General features: G+C 37.4%; 1 protein-coding gene across 5 annotated transcripts in view; it reads right to left on the reverse strand.

Annotated features, from left to right (window-relative positions):
* Positions 1-22,871, reverse strand: part of ARMC8 (armadillo repeat containing 8) — a 121,072-nt gene that overhangs the window by 76,140 nt on the left and 22,061 nt on the right. For 3 of the 5 annotated variants that reach the window (XR_010410366.1, XR_010410365.1, XM_045903698.3), the window contains exons 2-6: positions 16,294-16,370; positions 5,620-5,691; positions 3,884-4,026; positions 3,682-3,779; positions 1-93 (exon numbers count right to left, since the gene is read on the reverse strand). Coding sequence is in view for 3 of the 5 variants with exons in the window: in XM_045903698.3 (XP_045759654.1) it covers positions 1-93; positions 3,682-3,779; positions 3,884-4,026; positions 5,620-5,691; positions 16,294-16,370 (483 nt within the window). In the remaining 2 variants the exon portion in view is untranslated. The remainder of the gene's footprint in view (positions 94-3,681; positions 3,780-3,883; positions 4,027-5,619; positions 5,692-16,293; positions 16,371-22,871) is intronic. The other 2 variants (XM_045903700.3, XM_045903699.3) reach the window with 2 other exon arrangements.

Below are 22,871 nucleotides of genomic sequence, written 5' to 3' on the forward strand. Positions count from 1 at the left end.
TTTACAGCAGTGTGAGAAGATCTGACAGATGTACTCCTGGGTGTAGCGGGACCTGCTAAGTAGTGCCATGAGGTGTGGTATCACTGTGGCATCCTGGAGTCGAAGGAAAAGAGAGCACAGCAACAAGGAACTTAGGCACTGTGAATACATCTAACAAACTATTTCCATGAGGAGGTACATACGCAAGCTTCTTAACTTAATCACAGTAAATCAAGTCTCTTTAAAGAACACAGCAAAACAAAAACAAGAGAGTCACCCAAATTGTTTAGGTAAAGGACGAGGGGCTTCAATATTCATCCCCAACAACAAAATACCAGAATGAGAAATTCTCAATCTCTCTCTCATAAACAGCCTATATCCCCACAATAAGACAAAATCATTTCAAAAGACTTGACAGAAATCTGTTGTGAAACCAAATGTGACCTGATAAGATATATAATAACAAATAGCCTATAAGGAGGAATTACTGTATAAAAATAAAACTTGACAGTTTTGATATCTGAGATGTTGTGGTAAGTATCAGTTACTCGTAAGAATCATAAGACTATAGTTAGCTAATTTCAATTTTCACAAGATAATTTGCAAAATATCAACTCCTCACTTAGAGCACGTTCTCTGCCTACTGCTGAAACTTAGCAATATACAAGTTGGTGCAGTAGGAGAGAGGAGAATCTGCCCAATTTGCTGCAGGGCTCTCCAAGAATCCCCTTCTTCTTAGGGTACAAAGGGAATTAAAAGTTGATCTGAACCACAGATGGAAAAGAAGACTTAGCTCAAGCCTCCTAGTCAATGCTGTCATAGTCCCAGAGTTATACTTCTCAAATATGAATGTGCATGCAAATTCCCAGGGGATAGTCATTATGTATAGATTTTGATGTCTATAGGTTTGGAGTAAGATCTAAGCTCCCAGATAAGGCTGATGCTGCTGGTCCATAGACCACACTTTGACAAAAGACAAAAGAGGGCAAGGAAGGAAACTTAAGAGTACCACTGTTGGGATGAACAAGATTTGGGGTTTCCCTTACAAAGAAAAGAATGCCCAAAATCTTTAAGAGCCAAGTGAGAAAACAGAAGGCAGTTGATTCCCTCTAAGTAGAATCTTTCCCTTTGCTTATTAGTATAACCCTTTGTGTTATCACAAGCAGTTTAAAAACAAAATGAAAAATTTAGAAAACCCCAAAGAAAGTCAGGTACTAAATGTATAGAAAGAAAAGAGAGATGAGAATGTCAAGTACATGTCTATTTCATAGAGTGGGGAGGGGAAACTGATTCCATTGGCAGAAGACAGGGAAGCAGGTAGCAGCTAAGAAAGAACAGGCAATTGAAGGATGATATGAAAGCTTCTATTAACCTCCTGCAATTACTTCCACCTCCTTTCTTTCCTCCATTGCTCTCTCACCTCTCAGTTTTCCTGTAATAACAGCTTCATCCCATTTCTTCACACCTGCCCCTTTCTGCCAATTGTCTTATAGATCTACAATTTATAGTTGATTAAACAAAGCAAAGAACAGTTACATAATTTGCCCAAAGTCACCCAACTGATAAATAGGATTTCAAACTAGACATCCTACCTTCTTGTAAGTGGACTGCCCTGTTTTCAGTTTAGTGCCTAAGTTGCTGTGCCAGCTGGCTCTATACAGTCCAACTCACAGATGGCAGTTAATTACACTAAAACACTACTCTCTGTCATCATCCCATCCAACATTCTTCACAGAGTCACCATTGTCTCTGAGGCATAAAACAGACATTGTCACTGTGAAAGTCACTTAATGTCCCTGGGTCTTAAATTTTCTTATGTAAAAAAGTTAAGTTGGTGTAGACTAGTTTTCAAAATTATGTACCGTGAACCATTAGTGGGCCATAAAATCATTTTGGAAAGCAAGGAGAAAGGAGTTAAAACTGTTGGCCAGGAGCAATTTCTCACTTACTGGGCTAGGGGTTGGAGAGTAACTTCTAGGTTAAAGACAGGTGATTGGTTTAATCTCTTTGTAAACATCACAATAGGACTTTCAGAGAAACAGACTGATACTTACTAGGAGAGTCCTTCTCTGTATAAAGCTTTGAGGAGGATGTCCCCAATTTAGGACTGCTTACAATAAACCAGTGGTCCTCATAGAGCGGTCCATGGACCAGTAGCCTCTGAGTTACCTGGAAACTTGTTAGAAAAGCAAATTCTCAGGCCCTACCCCAGACTCAATGACTCAAAAAGTCTGGCAGGAGGCTCCAGCAATCTGTGCTTAATAAACCGTCCAGCTAATCGTGGTCCATGCTCAATTCTGAGAACTGTTGTAGTGAACAATACCAATTTATATGGCATCGCTCCCTGAAGAATACTGCACAAATCCCTGAGGTGTAAAATTGAGATGTTTCATAATTTAGAGCCTCCCTGCTGTGTAAAGTGACCCATGAACCTCACTTACAGACTTAATGTACCATTATGGGCCAGAGGGGCATGTATCTGATGTGGGGAGGATGGACTGTGGAGACTCATGATATGCCCCCACCCCCGCTTCCACTGCCTATGCCTCCTGATTGCTTATGCTCTTGAAATATTTGTAAAATGTGATTCTAGATAAGATCTCTGACTTATGTATGTCCTATCTGACACTGTGATTCTTTGTGTTGGCTCACAACCAGCCATTTTTCTAAAAATGAGAAAGGAAGGATAGACTAGTAACCAGAGGGTATCACATTTGTGGAACTGTTTTTGAAGACTGTCTCAGGAATATTCTTACACACACACACACACACACACATACACACTGTGTGGCAATGGAAAATGTATTTCTTATCATGGACTGCAGATGAGAGAGTTTGAAAAACACTGGCCTGGATAATGTTCATTAAGATAGTCCCATGTAATCAATAGATTAAAAGGCCTGCTAGTAATCCCTAAGGTTTTTTAAAACTACTGAATGACTCCAAAGATCTCTGGATTCTCTCACACATATTCTCGGATTCTAGCCTGGCAAGTAAGCCTCCTACAAGCCATTTCTGGTTCACTTTTTCTGTTGAAACAAACACTGATGCCCTTCCCACATTAGCCTATTCTGCCCACTGTCCTGCACCCTTTCTCTTACACAGATCTTTCTTAGAATGGCCTCTTTCCTCTCCACTTCTCTAAATGTTATCCATTATTTAAGATCCAGGTCAAATTCTCTGTAAAGCCTACTCTGCTGGATTTAACCTAAAGTGAGTACATTAAATATACTGCCTTAATTTGATATTAAGAGATCAAAATGGGTCTTTTTTAAAATTTTTTTTGAAGATTTTATTTATTTATTTGACAGAGAGAGACAGAGTGAGAGAGGGAACACAAGCAGGGGGAGTGAGAGAGGGAGAAGCAGGCTTCCCGCTGAGCAGGGAGCCCGATGCGGGGCTCGATCCCAGGACCCTGGGATCATAACCTGAGCCGAAGGCAGACCTTAACGACTGAGCCACCCAGGAGCCCCATGGGTCTTTTTTTTTTAAACAGCTTATAAATTCCTCAAGGTCTGATACTATCTTTCACTTCTTTATAATACCTAGAACACTTGATATTTGCAAATTAGCATGCTAGAACTGAAATACTTCTTGAGACTTCTCTGTAACACAGCTATGATGAGTTTTGAGATGCTGAGTAAAGTAGAGGTATGCTGTTAGTGAAATGTAACCGATGATTCAAAAACTTCTAAAACTCACTGTATACAGTAGCTCCTCTGGAGTGACGGGACTGGTGAAGATGGTGCGCAGGCATCGGAGACAAGCTTCAATGAACTTCAGGTCTGGAGATAGTAGTCCTATTAATAGAAAATGGACCTGAGACTCATCCTTTCAGTCCGTATTTTAAACACTACAAACGGATTCTAATTTTTACTTGTACAAAAATGACTTCCTTACATACCTTGCAGTAAGGCAGGGATAATATGGCAATCTAGAAGAGACTTGACATTGTTTTCAGTACCCATAGCAAGACTTCCCAATACCACTGCACATTCAGTTTTCAGCTCTATACTTGAGGTTTCTTGCTGAAGCAAGTACAACAATCTAAAAAGAAGGAATTTGATAAACAGAGGAGACAAAACAATTAAACAAAAGTAAATTAGCTAAAAGTAATGTGACAGAAAAATGCTACCAATATATCCCACTAAAAATATGGTTGGTGAGCTAATAGAAAGTTAGGAAATGATCATTTGTTTATATCAGCTACTAATTTAAAAAAGGAATATTTGGGTAAAAAAAATCAAAAGAGACTTTCTTCATTTTGAACAAAAGGACTATTATGTATAATCTTAGAGTTTATCAGAACTATTATTCTGGAAGTTGTCCACAAGTAACAAAACAGCACAACAGTCCATGTTATCTGCCACTCCAGGATATCAAGACTCAGAACATTCAATGCCAAGTACTGTCGGATCTTAAATTTAGACTTAGAAAGGGACCTGCACTATCCAGAGGTACGGTTCAGAGATCACAGACGTTTAGCCTAGAGGGAACATTCAGAATCCTTGTGCAGCTCTTCAAGCAAGGGAAACTCATCTTTCTCCAATTTTCCCATTTGGGGAATCAGGAGATCCTCCCATTTCCACTCCAGCCCTGCCTACTGAGCAACTACTCCCCAAACTCTAATCATCCACCACTTATGACCACCTCCTTTATGTTTTAAGGTAGAACACTCATGCTCCTTAAAGTACATTTATATACACTGAACACTAATCCCCTAAGAAAGGCTACTGAGAGCTTTATGGTTACCAAAGTATATATTTAAGATCAGTTAACGATAAAAACAATAAAACCATCAATCCTGTATCAAAAGACAGAAATGAAGAAAAAGAAAAACCAAAACATTAAAAAACTTATAGCAACTGCACATAAAACTTAGTTCTGAGTAGCAAAGAGAAAGTTATACAACTATCATCGTCTACCAGAAAGAAATTCAGTTCATCAGAAAAAAGACCAAACTTTCTAAGTTAAAAAACAGCAAATTCTAAAAATTAGAAATTAAAAAAAGAAAAGCAGGATTAAAAATCTAGCAGGATTTTTTTTTTTAATTAAAAAAGGTTTTGAGATTCCTAAGAAATTATTATTCAATCATACAAAACTGCCAAGGCGGGACATCTGGGTGGCTCAGTCGGTTAAATGTCTGCCTTCGACTCAGGTCATGATCCCAATGCCCTGGGATCGAGTCCAGCATCGGGCTCCTTGCTTAGCGGGTAGCCTGCTTCTCCCTCTGCCTGCCACTCCCCCTGCTTGTGCACGCACGTGCGCTCTCTCTCTCTCTCTGATAAATAAAATCTTTAAAAAAACCAAAAAACAAAAAAACCGGCCAAGGCTCTGAGGAGATAAAGAATCAGGCTGGTGTATATCATCTATCTACCCAACACATCCTTTTATTGCAGGGTTAATGATCTTACCCTGAATTTCCAAAAAGCATTAATACATTTGCTTTATATTCCATTCTCCGGTACTTAAAAATTTCTAAAGAGATGCTTCATATATCTCAAAGCATTTATTTTAAAAATTAAGAGGCTTTCAAAAATAGGATAGACAATACAGAAAAAAGATGGGTCTTATGGATGAGAATGAGAAATATATTAGGAACAGTATGAATATCAGAAAAGGGATTGATAGCAAACATACCTTGGAACAGCTCCTAAAACAATGAGATTGGCTTTCTGCTTGTTGTTTCCAATTACAGCATTTTTCATGTCTCTGAATTCAGGGGAAGAGAAAAGGGTAAGGTACGTTGAGACATCACAGAAAAATCAGTAATCAATTCATTCCGCTGTATCTTTATTATGCAACATCTTGTACTGGCAAATATAGAAGTTAGTGACAAAGTCAAATCCACCTGAGTACCAAAGAGAAGGAACAGAGATAGGTGCTGAATGAGCCTGGGAGCTGTAAAACAGGACAGTGTGGGAGTGGGGAAAGTGGGAGATACCCTGAGTACTTGTAGAAGACTTCCAATAAAAAGCATGTTGAGTTCTTCAGAAAAGGCCCACACAATGTATCTGACCTTGTTTCAGCGATCATGACTTTGTTCCTTTCTTTCCTCTTTTTCTGACTTCTTTGAACTGAATATTTCTTATAATTCCATATTATCTCCTTTACTGCCTTATTAGCTGTGCCTCTTTGAATTTTTATTGTTTTTTTAGTGGTTGTTTTACAATTTACAATATGTATCTTTTAACTTATCACAGTTAGTCTTCAAGGGATAGTATCTCATTTCATTTGTATTTTAAGAGTCTTGCAAACATATACTTCCATTTCTCCATCAATTCTTTGTGCTATTACTGTCATATATATTTTATTTTTTAATTGGTTAGAAATAACAATACAGTTACTATTTTTTACTTAAGCAGCCAATTACCTTTTAAAGAGATTAAAAAATAAGAAAAAAACCTTTTCTATTTCTCACATATTCACCAGTATTTTTTATTCCAGCTATACTCAGATCAGGAGTAAAATGCTATTCCACAAGAAGAATATCTCTATGAATGACCAACTGGTTCACAAACACTGATTGGTCCCAAAGGACAGATAGAGAAAAAATAAATGGCTCAAAATAAACCTAGTACTACTAATAAAATGATTAATAAGAAATACTTACCCTAATTGGTCAGTAGTGCTATCTTAATGTAAAACACTAGAACACTATGTGATTCTATATAGCAGTGGTTCTCAAAGTGGGGAAGAAAGCATTAAAGCCCCATAGGGGCATTTCAGAAGTTTATGAGGGTGTCTGGAAATTCTGGCCACAGTTTTACAATTAGAAAGCGTTTTTGTACAGTTTTAAAGAAAACTGTATTTTTCAGTATTGCATCTGGCCCTGTAAATAAAAAAAGGAAATTGCATTTTTTATTAGAAATCATTTCATTTTGGAAAATCAGACCACCCAGCACAGGGGCCACTCCCAGTACTGGAGTTATCAATACCAAACACTTACATACGGAAACATTATAAATTATCTTTAAAAAGATAATTTTTAAATTTTTAAAAAATTTTTAAAAAGATAATTTTTCTCCCTTATAAGCACGGAAGGCGTTATATTAGTTTTGGAGTTATGTATGTGAGGAGTTATATTATGATAGATTTAATTTCAAGGTAGTACAGTGGTCATTAAGAAATATTTATGGGGGGGGAGTCAGGTTTGACTGTGTTAAGACCATCGCTACAGAGCCTCAAAGTTCTTAGTTCACACATTTCTTTCATATCCCAAAATAAGTTCCCCTACATTCTCACACGCATCTCTTCTGACTCTTTTAGGTGGCAGCAGTCTAACGTATATGGGAAATTTTTTGCCAACTTTGAAACTTAGAATTCTAAAAAATTCTATTATTGGCAAACCATGATCTTGTAGAAAAACAAAGTAGAAAACAGGAGAAAGAGTTACTTTAAAAAATCAAAACTAAATGTTAGAGTCAGCATGTGTTTCCAATACCAACCAAATTCACTGGCGTTAAAAACCCTGGTAATAATTATAATGCCCTTTCTCCTTAATTACCTTCTTCAATTATGGCAGAAGAATACTGCTATGATGCAGTGATCTGATGAAAGCTGATTCTCGCCACAAGTTTTTGAATGGCATTTTCACAAGTTTTGAGCCAAATACTATTGGCCTAGTCTTCCAGTAGCTCAGTGGAGCTGAGGGTAGGTCTATTTTTTTCAGGGCCTGATCTAGTTCTCTCTGTAAACTATCACTCAGATCTTCCATATGGTTCACAGGGGATAAGTAGGAGTATTTTTTCATTTATGGGGACTTAGCTGAATGAAGCTTACTAGGGTTTTGACCAAGTTTTGATAGACAACTATAAAATTATGTGATATCAAAGCCTCATTTAGCAAAGCATAGTAGGTGAAACTATACATCTAGGCTTCTGCCTCCTTATACAAATTTACTTCCCAATCATCAGCTTATAGACCCTAACTTAGCAGTTTGCCATTTATTTTCATCTTCTTTCCTTCTCTTAATGTGTTTTGTCTATACTAATGTAGCACATCCATTTGTCCAGCAGCTATCTATTGAAAGTCTATTTTGTGCCAGGTGCCATTCTGGATGCTCTCTCTATTCTGGAACTCCCAACAGGAACATTTCCCGAGATTTCTCTCCATTCTTCCTAAACTAAGCAAAAATGAGGTGTCCCCACATTACCTTATAAACACGTTCCAAATATCTGAAGCCATGCAAAAGTAAATGTTTTTATAGACAAAAACAAACAAAAACCCCTCCAAAACCAATTTTCCAGTTCTCTTAATAGTTTGCAAAGAAGACATGAAGGAGGCAATTGGTAGTTATAGAGTAAATGCAGAAGAGAATTAATAAAATGGACCAATGTCTAAAGAAATTAATTCTTGCTGTGGTTCTAATAAATAAAATGTATTAATGCTACATAAGAAAGAAGAGACGTTAACACCCCCAGCAAATAAATTCTATTCAGTTGTTACTATAAAGGGATACTAGATCATTTCTATGAAACAGTTACAGCCAAAAGAGATAATAATCATCACATACACCCATCTTTAGCAGATCTAAATATGGTATAGGATTCAATTTCAGAGCCAGCCAGAGTGGAGCTATTCTCTCCCTCTCTCTCTCATTTCCTTATCCCCTCCCCCTCATACTTTTCCCTGGCTACCTTTACTCATCTTTCAGGTCTGACCTTAGATAATAATTTCACTTCCTCCAGGAAGCTTGCCCTGACAACTTCCAGGTCTGGGTTAGGTGTCCCAGCTAGCTGCCCTCTATCATAGCACACTCATTACTTTGTTAGGATAGAAGTCTGTTTCCTCTTGACAGGCAAGAAAGCCAGTCTGACCTGAAAATATCAGAGAACTTACTATTGATGGATCACAACATGCACCATATAGAAATCCATACTTCTGTAAAATACAGACTCATAACTATCATCCAAGATGGGGGCACAACAAAATTATGCAAAACTTATATATTGCTTTGAAGTTTACAAAGCATTCCATATCCACTACTTTATGTAATCTTCATCATAACCTTGAGTAATATTAACCCCATTTTACCGATGAGGAAGCTAAGACTCAGGTTCGGGGCTTTTCTCAGAGCTCCACATTAAATGACAGAGCCAGTTTCAACCCATGTCTTTTATGCCAAGTGTTTTTTCCATTACCTCCAGCATATCAGGCATTCAGAACAAACTGATTGAAAAGAAGTGAGCTAACATATTTCCTTTTTCCTCCCATGTTTCAATTTTACATTTTTATGCAAAATGAAAAAGCATTTCTAACTTTCAATTAAAAACATCCTTTTCCCAGTAGATCAAAGGAATATATCTCATATCTACCAACTTTTAATGTTAGAGGGAAAAAATGCCTTACTTATATACTCCTGAAATTCAACAATTAAGTTTTGAGCTCAGCACTGTGTTAGGCTCTATGAAGGATACAAAAGCATCACATAATGGGATGCTTGAAGAGTTTACAATCTCCTTGAGGAGATAAAAATAACACTAGCAATGTAAGGCAGTGCTATATTATAAATCGAGTGCTTATATGGCTGAGATAAGTAGATGATCAGACAAGCTTAACAGGTTTTGAAGCAATGGTAGAACTAAATGAACCTTAGAAAATGGCCAGGATTTGGACAGTGAATGGGAAGGGCAAATGGAAAAGCCATTCATAGAAGACAATACTGGAAATGAATACATCATATTTCTGAGGCAGGACCAGGAGCCTGGATTGAAAAGAAGTGTCCCTTTAAGGTGGGAACATTAAGCAGAGCATAGAAAAAGTGATAGGAAGAAGAGACAAACTAAAGGGGGATGGATAAAGGAGCAGTCATGTTTCCAACAGAAAAAGGATATGAAGAAAGCAGTGACTAAGGAAGACAAAATGAATATGGGATGGACGGGAATGCAGAGAATACTAGAGTCAAGAGAGGCAAATAAATAGCTGATGCCTTTCCTCTGTGGTCCTAAGACTGCCCTGGGCTTATGACTATCATAGCATTCACTAACCAAACTATAATGGACTATCTATTTAGCTATGTGATTCCTTCATTAGACTTTTGGATCCTCCAGAGCAGTGACTACATTATTCATTCTTACATACTCTTACCCCATCACAATGCTTATTAGCACGCTATAGGCACTCAATAAATGTTTGCTGAAGGAATTATGCAATCCATCCAGGTATCTAGTTATGTGAGACTGACTAGGATGGCAGCCACAGGAATCACTAAGACAGAAGACATTCTGAGGAAGCAGTTAACAAGATGATTTGATGGTTATAGGATATGTGATATGTGACATGTCTTGAGTGACTACTTCAAGTCTGAGTTCCTAGATGCAGAAGACCAGGAAGCTTAGAAAATAAATCCCTTAACAAGACAAGGATCTATCTTGATTTTGGACACATGAATAATCTTTCAGGTAAGATAAAAACACCCAGGTGGAAAAGCTAAAAAGTAAGCCTTGGGGATATCCCACTCTAGGGATGGGAGAAGAAGCCAATATTAAGATGTTATAAAAATGAATTTGCCACAGAACATTCTCAGTTAAAATCTAGCTAAAAACTTTTATTTGTCCACTAATAAATGGACTCAAGAGGCATCTACTTTCACATGGAGGCTAACCTTTCTACTTCCTTTCTTTACTCTGAAAGAGATTAATTTTCAGTGGGTAGAGAAAAAGGCTCAACTATTAAACCAACATGTACACAGTGCCTACCAGAACTTCTATCTAAATGAGAATATCAGGATGGTGATCAAAACCAAGAGAGAAAGTTGAGGCACCGGGGTGACTCAGTTGGTTAAGCATTCGACTCTTGGCTCAGGTCATGATCTCAGGGTTCTGAGATTGAGCCCTGTGTCGGGCTCCACACTGGGCATGAAGCCTGCTTAAGATTCTCTCTCTCTGCCCCTCCACCCACCTCTCTCCCTCTCTTAAAAAAAAAAAAAAAAATTAAAACCAAGACAGAAAGTAAACACTGCACTTTACAATTAAAACAATAGGAAAATTTTTTAAAGAACTGGGATCTAGACCTGCTGGAGAAATAGTTTCAGTCAATCAGTCAAAACAGCATAAATTTTAAATGAAAACCTAGTATCTAGAATGAGAAAATTATCTTTAAGATCACAGAAGGCTGGAGCCACAAGCTAAAGATCATTTTGAACCAGTATTACTTTTCACTTACCTGAAGAAGCTCCTATTTGGAATACTGTACATTCAATCCTTGGTCTAATTGATGTGAAGTAGCCAAAAAATACACTGGATACTGAAAACTACAATCTGAGTATAAAGTTTGACCTACTGAAAACTCACTGGTCCTAAGACATCCGTAAAATAAGGAGAAATATACATTTGTGGGTAGCTTGAATAAGGCAACATGATAAACAACTTACAAAATTATCTGGACTTGGAAAATTACAAACATACTCACTGCTCTGTCCCTGTAATTATAATTAATTATGATGTCTTTTTGGAGAATGTAACATCCAAACATCCAAGTATAATAAGCTTTCTGCTATCCAGCATGGTTAGGGAGTGAGATATGCTCATATTCTAATTAAGGTACCATTGCCACAAGTGAACTGCCAACTGTAAAAGAATTAGATAATGGTGATCTATTATCTAAACCAAAGCTATTTGTAAGGTAAGTCTTTGATCCAAGAGGCACTTGAGAAATTTATAGTGAACTTCCCATTTCAAGTCAACTGAGGCATGTATTGTGCATCTACTATATGTATAAATTGAACAGAACTGAGAATTGATGGTAATTTAATCCTGTCTTATAAACAAGTTACCCTGTTGTGTAGATTTTTGGAATGTACGTGGTGTTAGATACAGTTCCAGTTTGTATAAATACTAGCTCAGAAATTAGAAATATGTTTAATTCTTTGTTTTATCAATGTGTGATTATAAATCACCTTACATTCTCCAAAAATGAAGAGTACAATGTAGGAACTGCATTAAAATAAATGCAGTTTTAATAAATATTAATATTTTTAATACATATAATTCCAAAGAACATCAAAAATGTTACATAATATGGCAGCATACAGTTAAATGTTCTACAGATATGACAAGATAGATAAATATATACACACACATATGCATACAAATATACAGCTATTCTTGATATTCAAAGTTAATACCACATACAAACAGCTTATCTATCTGTGTGTAAAACTATGTCAATCTGATCTAATAATTTTTGGAAAAACTTGCCACCCTTTTAAACAGACTGAATTGTCTCAGAATACAGGTTTAAACAGGTAAGACTCAGAATCACTCCATTTCATTTGGTATATGGTCATCTTTATTTATGTTTATCTGTAACATTTTTAAAGTAACTGATAGGATTATTTCTTTTGAATTATTCTGAAAATTATCCTTTAAAATTTCTCAAAATCCAAAGCCTTCATTTTATGAAAGCTCATATCTTTAGTTCATGCAAGAAAAATGGAACCTGTCTATGTTCTACTAAAACCAGAGGTACATAATTTCCTGGAACCAGAAAAATCAAGTAATCATTACCAAAATAAACTTATATCATCAGTACATTAAAATACTTCAGAAAATAATTTTTAGAAGTGGATACTTGGTGAAAACCACCCAACAATTCTACAGTACCCTCAACTGCCTGCCTGAGATTGCCAAGAGATCCAGTCTAGTTTCCTAGTTCTATTCAACTTGGAAACTACAAAGCCAGCCACACTGACTTTTATCATCTTTTGCTCTTCAACACAGGGCCATGTAGTGATATCTGTTGATCTTTTCTGGAGAGTCACTAATGTGAAAACCAGATCAGGTGTTCTAATTTATTAGATATTTTTTAAAAAATCACAGTATTTAGCAGCTTTGACTTTATCTACATAAACAGTTGAATAGTTATTCTTCTTCAACTAGGAGATTTAACATGGTTGAGCTAATACACTAGTAACTTCACCAAAAAAATATCCTGTAACTGTTTAAGGTAATATACAGATCTGGCCCCTAGAGGAAGCTCAGAATTTGCAATGCAGTGTAGTTTCTTTGATATAGCTACTCTGTTTCAGTTCCAAAGGCTATAATTCATGACCTACACAACGGACCTCCCTGTTTTCTCTGTTCGTATCTATCTTATTCCTACCTATTCCTACCTAATGATCTTCGATTCAGTTACGCATTTGAAACTTTGCTCTTTTAGAATCTGATTCTGTATTCAAACCTTTGATACAATAGAATCATTTAAATTTATACCAAATATTGTACTACTAATAAAATAGTTATTTCTAGAGAATTCCTCATTCTTCAACAATGAAAATTAAGCACTTCTGTTGCTTAACAGTAATTTTCAGTAACGGCACATTCACTATGTAAAATGGTCCTTTGTGACATGGGTTAGCTACAAAGAAGTTCCCTATATGTATGGGTAGGACTCTGGCTCTAACACGGCTGAGTAGATTATAGACCATGATGAGAAGTCCTTACTTGCCTTTAATTTCTTCAATTTTGTTTTTCCTGCTGGTCTGTTTTATATGTTCACAATCCTTATTAAGAAAAATCAAGCTTATAGCTAGAAAAATGATAAAACTCTGGTTGTCTCATAGCTAAAGCTAGTTGCCAATTTTTAAATGTCTCTCCAATTGGATATTTTGGACTCAAAGCTGATTACTTCAGCTTCTACCTTCTCTTTCCTTAAAGTTAGGAGGGTACCTTTGGTTGTTTACACTCTGTGGCTACTCCCCTTCTACCTACCTATTTTGGTCTAGTAATGGTCTCTGTATGACTCAATGGTGGCTGTGTAATGTGTATAAAAGAGAAAAAAATTGGTCAACTCTCTTTTCCTAAACCTCATTTTGGTTCCCCCTTTCCTCTATCAATACTGTATTATTTTAGTACTAGACAAGGTTACTGAAGAATAAAATGTTAAAAATATAGTTCACTTTTTATTCTCTTGACTATGTACAATTAATTTTCAGACTGACAAAGTTTAGGAAAATAGTAAGTCAGAAAGAATAAATTTTTCTCTCTGGGGAAAAGGACACTTTATCAAATCACACTATACATATCCATATAAGGCTAGCCCTATTCTGACATAAAGTAAAAAGATCTGGGGTGATCTGTGCCTTTCCAACTTTAAACAGACTTTACTATTGTAAGTAGCAATCACCTTTATATGTTATCACTTGCATTCTCGTCTGAATCAAGAATTCTAGCCCCCCCACCATCTCCATCAGTTTGAATTGTTTCTGTTTGATGTTTTTTGTTTTTCTTTCTCTTCTTTGAAAATAATCATCTTATTTTTGAAGTTGTTTTAAATTAGGGTCAATAATGATTAATCACTTCAGTGCCAATCTGTGGTTATCAACATACCAAGCACTGGATTTTAAATTTCTGACTCAATTCTTACAACTTGGCAAGATGGGCATATTATTCTCCCTCTAGAGATGATGAAGTTGAGGCTCAAGGATATTAAGTAACTTGCTCCAGCACACAGCTAGGAAAAGCCTCCAGCAGGAAATGTCAGAACCAAGAATTCAACCTCTTGTTGTCCAACTCCAAAGCCCATACTCTTTGTACTCCACCATCCCTCCACAAAAATTTTGCTAATCTGTCTTAGCTACAATTTAGTGTCCTAGACTTGGTAACTTTTTTAAGAGGCTCTAAGGCCAAACTTCACCTTAGCTGGTTTGCTATAATATACTCTTTCCACTGTTTTTTATGCCTTATTTATCAATTTTCAAGAAGCTACAGTGTTCTTTGGGAAATGAGAAATTTCACAAAGTGACAAGTAACACCTGAATTAGCTACTCATTTCTGATACAAGATAAAAGTCTTTCACACAGAAATCTTGACTGACAAAATTAGCTTTTCTCCTAAACAACCACTCTAGCAATCAAAATAAAAATAATGATACGACATCATCTCTATCACTCATGGAACACTTAATGGGTCTAACATTTTCAACTAAACTATTTATTGAACAATCCTAAATGATATTGAGGATTACTAATATACAAAACTGTCTGGCTGTGTGTGGGGAGTGTCTGCCTAAGGAGGAGTGTTAATTTATTTAACAGATGGATTTAATAACACTTTTTCTGGTAATAATCAAACTAGTCTACAAAGGGGCTGATTAAATCATTACAAAGTCTCCTAGTGAAGGGGACAAAGGCAAAGTCAACATAATGAGAAAATAAGAATTGTAATCTCCTGTTTCTGTAAACTGAGAAAATGTGAAGTAAGGTGTCAAGTATGCCAGGTGGGTCTACATCCAGCTCCTCACCTTCTTTTCCAGCTCAATTTGAATAGTCAAGCATCCTTACTCACTTTTATCTTGCCTCCACCCTACAAATCCACATCCCCAAGACATGCCTTATACAATGCGCTTTTTTGGGGGGAAGATGGGGGGGAATGGTTTGAATAAGAATTACAATCTGTAGATACTTCTATAAACTAAGCATCCTCGCCTTGCCATGACTGAGCAAAAGTTAAACTGAAAAGTACTATTTGGCTGATGACACTAACAGGGTAAGAAAATAATACTGGGACTCATGTGTGCCCTCACTGCTATACCAAACATCCTGACCCTTTTTTGTTTCCTCCTTCCCCTGGACACAGTTCAAGCCTGTGGGTACTCCGTGTTTGCCAACCCTAAGAGGAGTCTTAGGCTAGACCTTCTCCCCTAGAAGTCATGTGTCAAGAGCATAGTAATCTGCTCTTAGGATAGAGATTTCATCTTTCAATCACTTGCAATCTTATCACACTTATCTGACTTAAGTTTTTAAAAATGTTAACACCTCAGGTATGTTGCTTAAAAATGTTTCCTCTCATTAAACACTAGGGAATTTTGGAGGAAAAAAATGGGCATTCAGATTATCAAGAATTTAGATTTCCAATGACTGCTTTCTGAACTCTGAGATTTAAAACATCAGTAGGAGATTCAAGCTTTATAGCCAGTGAGTTAACCAAAAACAAAATAAAACAAAAAAACCCTACTGATATATTCTCCCACTCTTTCCAATTATAAAAGATCATCAGTTTTATTCCCTTGCTTTTGTTGGATAAAGAAGTCACAAAAGCATTCTCCAAAAACATGTTTTAAAATGGTAAAACAAGTATTCTACAAAAAAATAAGTTAACCATGTCAGTGAACAACTATCAGACAACTCTTTACAGTACAATAGTAAAGTCATGAATGTCAGGGATCTTTCTAAAACATAAGAAAAAAGTTTTAACCCTGCATTTTCAGAATTACAATATTTGGCAAATTTAAACACAAAACCAAACAAGACTAAAAAAAAAAACCAAAACAAAAAAAGACTTTTTGATAGACTCTTAAATACATACTACTTACATGACACCTTGTAGAACTTTCTGGGGATCAGGGTCAAATAGCCTGTCAACATAGTGGCGACTGCTAGCTGTTACTTCCTAGAAAGTGGGGGGAAAAATTATGACATCTGAAGCCATGCAAATCACAAATTCACAGCATCACCCACAACATCAAATAGCTATTTCATCTAATTTAAGGCAGATGCATTAGAATGTCTATAAAATACTTAATATATTAAATCCTTCTGAGAAAAGTATGTGACAAGATGGGGAAGAAAGAAAACACCTTGTTCTCCCTAAAACCATAACTAGATAGTGGGATCTTTGTGGTGAGCCCTGCAAGCTTTGCCAACAGAAGAACTGGGCATAAGTGTTAAGAAGCAAGGTAAGTTTCTTAATCAACTGTTGGATGTCACCTTCATATGAACAACAGATAGGAATGTTGCTTCTGTTTAGTACCCACTAAAGGGAGAGAAAATCTGGCTCTCAGCAAGGAAAAAAGGGGAAGCACTTCATAAAAAGTCCAAGAGGGATAGTCCATATACAAGAGGAAGACTTTCAGACTGACACAGAGAAGCTACACTGATAGGAAGCAGACATGTGCAAACATAAAAACTAAAGTAAATGAGTTGTCATGCTTTCTGTGAGGGAAAAGCAATTAAGAATTAGAGAGATTTAGGGGTGCCTGGATTAGTTAAGCATCCGACTCTTGATTTCAGCTCAGGTCATGATCTTAGGGTCCTGGGATAGAGTGAGCCACGCTCTGTGCTCAGTGGGGAGTCTGCCTGAGACTCCTCCTTTCCCCCTCCTTCTGCCTCTCCCCCACCAAATAAATAAATCTTTTTAAAAAAGACATTTATCAAGTCCAACAGAGTGGTCTAGTCTGAAGTGGCTGAGGCTACATAGAAGGGGAGCGTTAGAACATAAAGAACAAAGGGAGACACCTCCTTTTATTTGTATTGTGGAGTTTCCTCTATTATGTTATTTCTTATAATACTTATTTGGAGGGGTAATATTTTTTATATTTAATTTTCATTACTTTTTTTTTTTTTTAAGATTTTCTTTTAGTAAGTAATCTCTACACCCAAGGTGGGGCTCAAACTCACAACCCTGAAGTCAAGTTGCATGCTCTACCAACTGAATCAGCCAGGTGCCCCATTTTTTAAAACAAAGAACATATGTTTAAGAACCGGAGAAGAATTTTCATCCCTTCTGTTTCTTTCTGATGCCTGCTGAAATATGCTCATGTACTGCCATCCATTCGTAATGAATTAGCATCGAGAGGAAGAAATACTGTTCCAGTTTACCCAGAACCCCTGATCAGAAACAGTTAACTGACAAGACACAGTGCCAGCTTAAACTCCTGAGTCACCAAAAGTATCTCTGGAGAAAAAGTGCATAAACTCTAATTTTCTGATAATAGAATTAATTCAAAATCAAAATATTTTTTTCTATTATGAGCTTACTACCAAAATATCCTCATAGGTAACCCAAATACCTACTTCTAGTATGCACTCCATTTATAAAGAACAAACAGGGGCAACAAACAAGCAAAACTGATAGAAACACTTGTGCCCACCAGGATTCCATTAAAGTACCTGATAATAGGATTTGGTTTACTCAAAATAACAGAACCACAGAGTTAGAAGGATTCTTAATAAGTATTTGTCCCAATCCCTAGGGCACCTGGGTGGCTCAGCCCGTTGAGCTTCTGCCTTCGACTCAGGTCATGATCCCAGGATCCTGGGATCAAGGCCAGTGTTGGGCTCCCTGCACAGCAGGGACTCTGCTTCTCCCTCTCCCTCTGCCCCTCCACCTGCTTGTACGTGCTCTCTCTCTCTCAAATAAAATCTTAAAAAAAAAAAAAAAGAAGTTTCATAATTTAAAAAAGTATTTATCCCAGGGGCGCCTGGGTGGCTCAGTTGGTTAAGCAACTGTCTTCAGCTCAGGTCATGATCCTGGAGTCCCTGGATCGAGTCCCGCATCGGGCTCCCTGCTCGGCGAGGAGCCTGCTTCTCCTTCTAACCCTCCCCACTCTCATGTACTCTCTCTCTCTCTCTCATTCTCGCTCTCTCAAATAAATAAATAAATAAATCTTAAAAAATAAAAATAAAAATAAAAAATAAAAAAGTATTTATCCCAATCTCTTAGTTAACAAATGAGGGATGGATCTTTACCCTGATGCCAGATTGTCAAAGTTTAAGTAGGGATGCAAACAACTGTACAAATACATCAAGAAATAATATATCAAGAGCAAAATCCAGAGTAAAACTGAAAACAGTATTCCTATAATACAAACAGATGAATTTCATCACTCCATTTGAATACATGTGCTTCCCTGGCTTTCCAACATAGTAAATTCTTCTGAGTACCTCAGACCCTTAGCCTCCCTTCTATCTAGGGATTGATCTTGGATTTTACTGTTCCTCTTCACATACTCTCTCACAGCTCTGTATCTTTTGCCTCTCAATGTGGTTTAGAAAAAGACACTTGGGTTTAAGACCTGTATCTTAAACAACATAAGTTTTGCCCATTAACAGCAACTCTCTTTACTGCTCTGTACCTGGTTCATTCAATTTTACAAGCACTGAGAACCTACTATATGCAAGGCACTGAGGAAAGCATTAAAGATTTTTAAATGAATAAGGCATGGTTCCTGTCCTCAAGAATTCATTTTCTATTGTAATTATGTTTACATGTTTATGTTTCCTACTAGAATACAAAACAGAAGTATACATACATATAGGCAGCACTGAAGAGGGAGTTAATAAACTAGGAGAATCAGTGATGAAGACTCCTTAGAGGAGTTAGTTTTGGAAAACAAGTAAGAGTGCACGAGACTGGACAAGGAAGAATCAGTGTCCCAATCACAGCCATAGCACATGTGAAGCCAACACACATATACCATCAGCAAGTATATACCAGTTGCTAGCACTGAGAAAGAAGAGAGGGTAGATGCCACCAAGAATATAAAACACAAAAGGCTAATCAATAGGCGGCCCATAATTGGAATACAGATTGTCTTTTGGTCAAAGTTCTATGCTAGGTGCCAAAGAAGATCCAAAAGGATATTATGGCAGAACTTTGCATTTAAGGAGCTTACAATCTCTAAGGGGGTCAAGTCATGTATACACACATACAAAAAAACCAATCCTCTGAGCTGCCTAGGTAGCAGCGAGCTGAGGTGATATAGTCACGTATTCAATTTTACTCTATGCTTCTTCCTAACATATTCATTGATTTGTCTGTATGGAACAATTCTTATATTTCACTGCTTCCTTTGTAGATCAGGTCACCTCTCCCCTCTCAGCCCTCGTCTCCCTTCTTTCAAAAGGCAACCTGGAAATGTAAGAATTTGAGACAGAAGGCAAATGGTATAGCTATTAAACAAACTGGTCAGGAAAAGCTTCTCTAAGAAGGTGACATTTGAGCAAAGACCTGAAGAAGATGAAGGATGAAGTCATGTAGCCACCTGGAGGCAAAGCTTTTTGGGCAAAGAGAACACCAAATGCAAAGGCTCTGAAATGGGAAGTGTCTGCTGTGATCAAAGAACAGGGGGCCATTATTATAGTTGGTACAGAATGAGTGAAGGAAAAAGCCACAGAAGATAAGGTCAGAGAAGAGGGGCCAGATGGTAAAGAGCTACATTGTCTAATATGATAGCCACTGCCTCATGTGGCTATTGAGCATTTGAAATGTGGCTAAAAACTGAATTTTAAATTTTTTTAACTTTAATTTTTTAAATTTAAAAACCAATACTGGATTCAGTTATTAGAAAACCTTGAAGAATGTTCAGAATTACTTGGATATGTAAATCTACTTGTTCAACTGTAAATTTTATGAAACCTAAATGCCAATCAAGTATTTCCAATCAAAATCTGGCATCCAAATTGTATAAAATACACACCAGATTTTGAAGACTTACTATAAAAAAGTAAAATAATTCAATTAATAATTCCTTATATTGATTACTATTGGTTTAAGCTAGATGTATTACGATTAATCTTATGTTTTCTTTTTACATTTATAGCATGGCTGCTAGAAAATCTAAAATTACATGATAGCTTGCATTATTTTTCCACTGGACAGGGCTGGTATAGAGCCCTGTTGGTCATTGTAAGGATTTTGCTTTTTATAGCTTGAGTTGGGAAGCCATTACAGTTTTGGGAAAAGAGAGACATGAACTGACTAGTTTTTTTTAATTTTTTAAAATTTATTTATTTGACAGAGAGAGAGTGCGAGAGAGAGAGCACACACAAGCAGGGGAAGTGGCAGGCAGAGGGAGAGGGAGAACCAGGCTCCCTGTTGAGCAGGGAGTCCAATGCAGGGCTCGATCCCAGGACCCAGGGATCATGACCTGAGCTGAAGGCAGCCGCTTAACTGACTGAGCCACCCAGGCACCCCCCGAACTGACTTGTTTTAAAAGGATCACTCTGGTTACAATCTTAGAACAAATACATGGAGGGGCTAGAGGACAAAAGCAGGGAGACTAGGTAGGAGGCTGTTTCAGTATCAGAAATGCTGTCATTTCAGAGATGATGGTAGACTGGACTAGGACAAGAATTTTGAAGGTAATACAATTCACTGATTCCAGATAAATGTTGAAGTTGAAATGACTGTCAAATTGGATATGCTGTCACAATAGATGTGGGATGTGAAAGAAGAGAGGAGCCAAGGATAACACTTAGGGTTTTTGCCTGAGTATATAGAAAGATTTGAGTTGTCAGTTAATAAGATGAGGAAGACTGTGAGTGATGCAGGTTTGAGTGAGATCAAAAATTCAGTTTTGAACATATTAGGTTTGAGAATTTTATTAGCCATCCAAGTGAGAATGTCAAGTTGGCAGTTGGATATATGAATCTGGAGTTCAGGAGACAGTTGTGGGCTAGATATACAAATCAGGGAATTGTCAGCATGCGAATGGGATGAGTTCACTAAGGGAGTTCACTTTACCATGGACAAAGCAAGGCCAGAAGACTGAACAATGGCGTACTTGGATCAAGCAGAATTCCAAGAAGCCAAATGAGAAGCTGTTTCAAGGAGAAAGTAATCAAATATGCCAAGTATTAATAATGTATAGCATAAGATGATGACTAGGGCCTGATACAGAAATATGGAGGTCATCAGCAACCTTGACAACAACAGTATGGGCAGAGTGGTGAAGCCAATGCCTGCTTGAAGAGGACTTCAGAGAGAACGGGAAAAGAGGAATTAGAGAAAGTAAATACAGACAACTCTTGCAAGGAGTTTCATTATGGAAAGGAGAATGAAGAAACAGAGTAGTACCTAGAGGGAGAAGTGGAATCAGGAGAGCATTTTTTAAAAGATGGAATAAATTAGAGCATATTTATTTATTGATGGAAGTTTTTTTTTAAAGATTTTTATTTATTTGACACAGAGAGAGACAGCCAGAGAGGGAACACAAGCAGGGGAAGTGGGAAAGGGAGAAGCAGGCTTCCCGTTGAGCAAGGAGCCCGACGTGGGGCTCGATCCCAGGACCCTGGGATCATGACCTGAGCCGAAGGCAGATGCTTAATGACTGAGCCACCCAGGCACCCCAATGGAAATTTTTTTTAACAGAGAAAAAACATGCTGCACTGGGGCAGGGGGAGAACTTTTGGAACTATGTTCATGAATAATTGAGAGGGAAAGGGATTTACCGGCCAAGTAAAACATGGAAAGTACAATAACCAGAGAGAATTAAGTAGATGGATATGGCAGTGAGCACTTGTGGACATTGTCTGTGATTACTCCTATTTTTAGAGAGTAAAAAATGGTGAGGGTGTGTGGGGAGGTGGGTGGTCAAGGTCTAGGAAATGACCATGGGAACAAGTACCTCAAGGCAGGATGGAGGATATGATCATCGGGGAAGCCTACAGTTTAAGAAAAATGATTAGGGTGCCTGGATGGCTCAGTTGGTTAGGCATCTGCCTTCTACTCAGGTCATGATCCCCGGGTCCTGGGATTGAGGCCCACATTGTTGGCGAGGCGAGCCTGCTTCTCCCTCTCCCTCTGCCTGCCGCTCCCCCTGCTTGTGCGTGCTCTCTCTCTCTGACAAATAAATAAAATCTTTAAAAAAAGAAAAACTGTCTGCATAGGAAATGAAATTTCCATAAATTATCACGCAAGTAATGCTACAGAAAGTGACCATAAGCTAGCAGCTAAAATCTCAAGAAATGAGGAAGAATGAACCAAGGGGTCTATAGATGCACAAGGTAGAGTCTGATAAGATACAGAGCAGGAGTATTTAGAGAAAAGGGAAAGAGAGGAGTCTGAAAAGAACAATGAGGAGCAAGTCTCTATCTCCATCTCTAGGGATAGAAGGGATATGAGAGATAGAGAAGGAAAAAGAGCCACCAGCTGAGAAGTTTACAAAAGAAAGTTGGGAAAAAGTATCATCGGGGTAAATCCCAGTTCGGTCTAAACAAGAAAGATGAAGGAAATGTTCAGAGAAGAGGCAGGAGAAAGGCAAGAGATATAGATAGAAAAGTAAAAAGAGTTATATGCACATGAGGAATGACCCTAGAGCCTTGAGCTTCTTGTGGTAGTTAATGTAAACAGGCATAAAGAGTTTAATCCTGACGACCTCAAGGGAAAGAG

Source organism: Mirounga angustirostris, unplaced genomic scaffold (genome assembly GCF_029215605.1).
Source record: "Mirounga angustirostris isolate CCGP_5_RB_7025 unplaced genomic scaffold, mMirAng1.0.hap1 SCAF_1, whole genome shotgun sequence".
NCBI classification, from domain to species: domain Eukaryota; kingdom Metazoa; phylum Chordata; class Mammalia; order Carnivora; family Phocidae; genus Mirounga; species Mirounga angustirostris.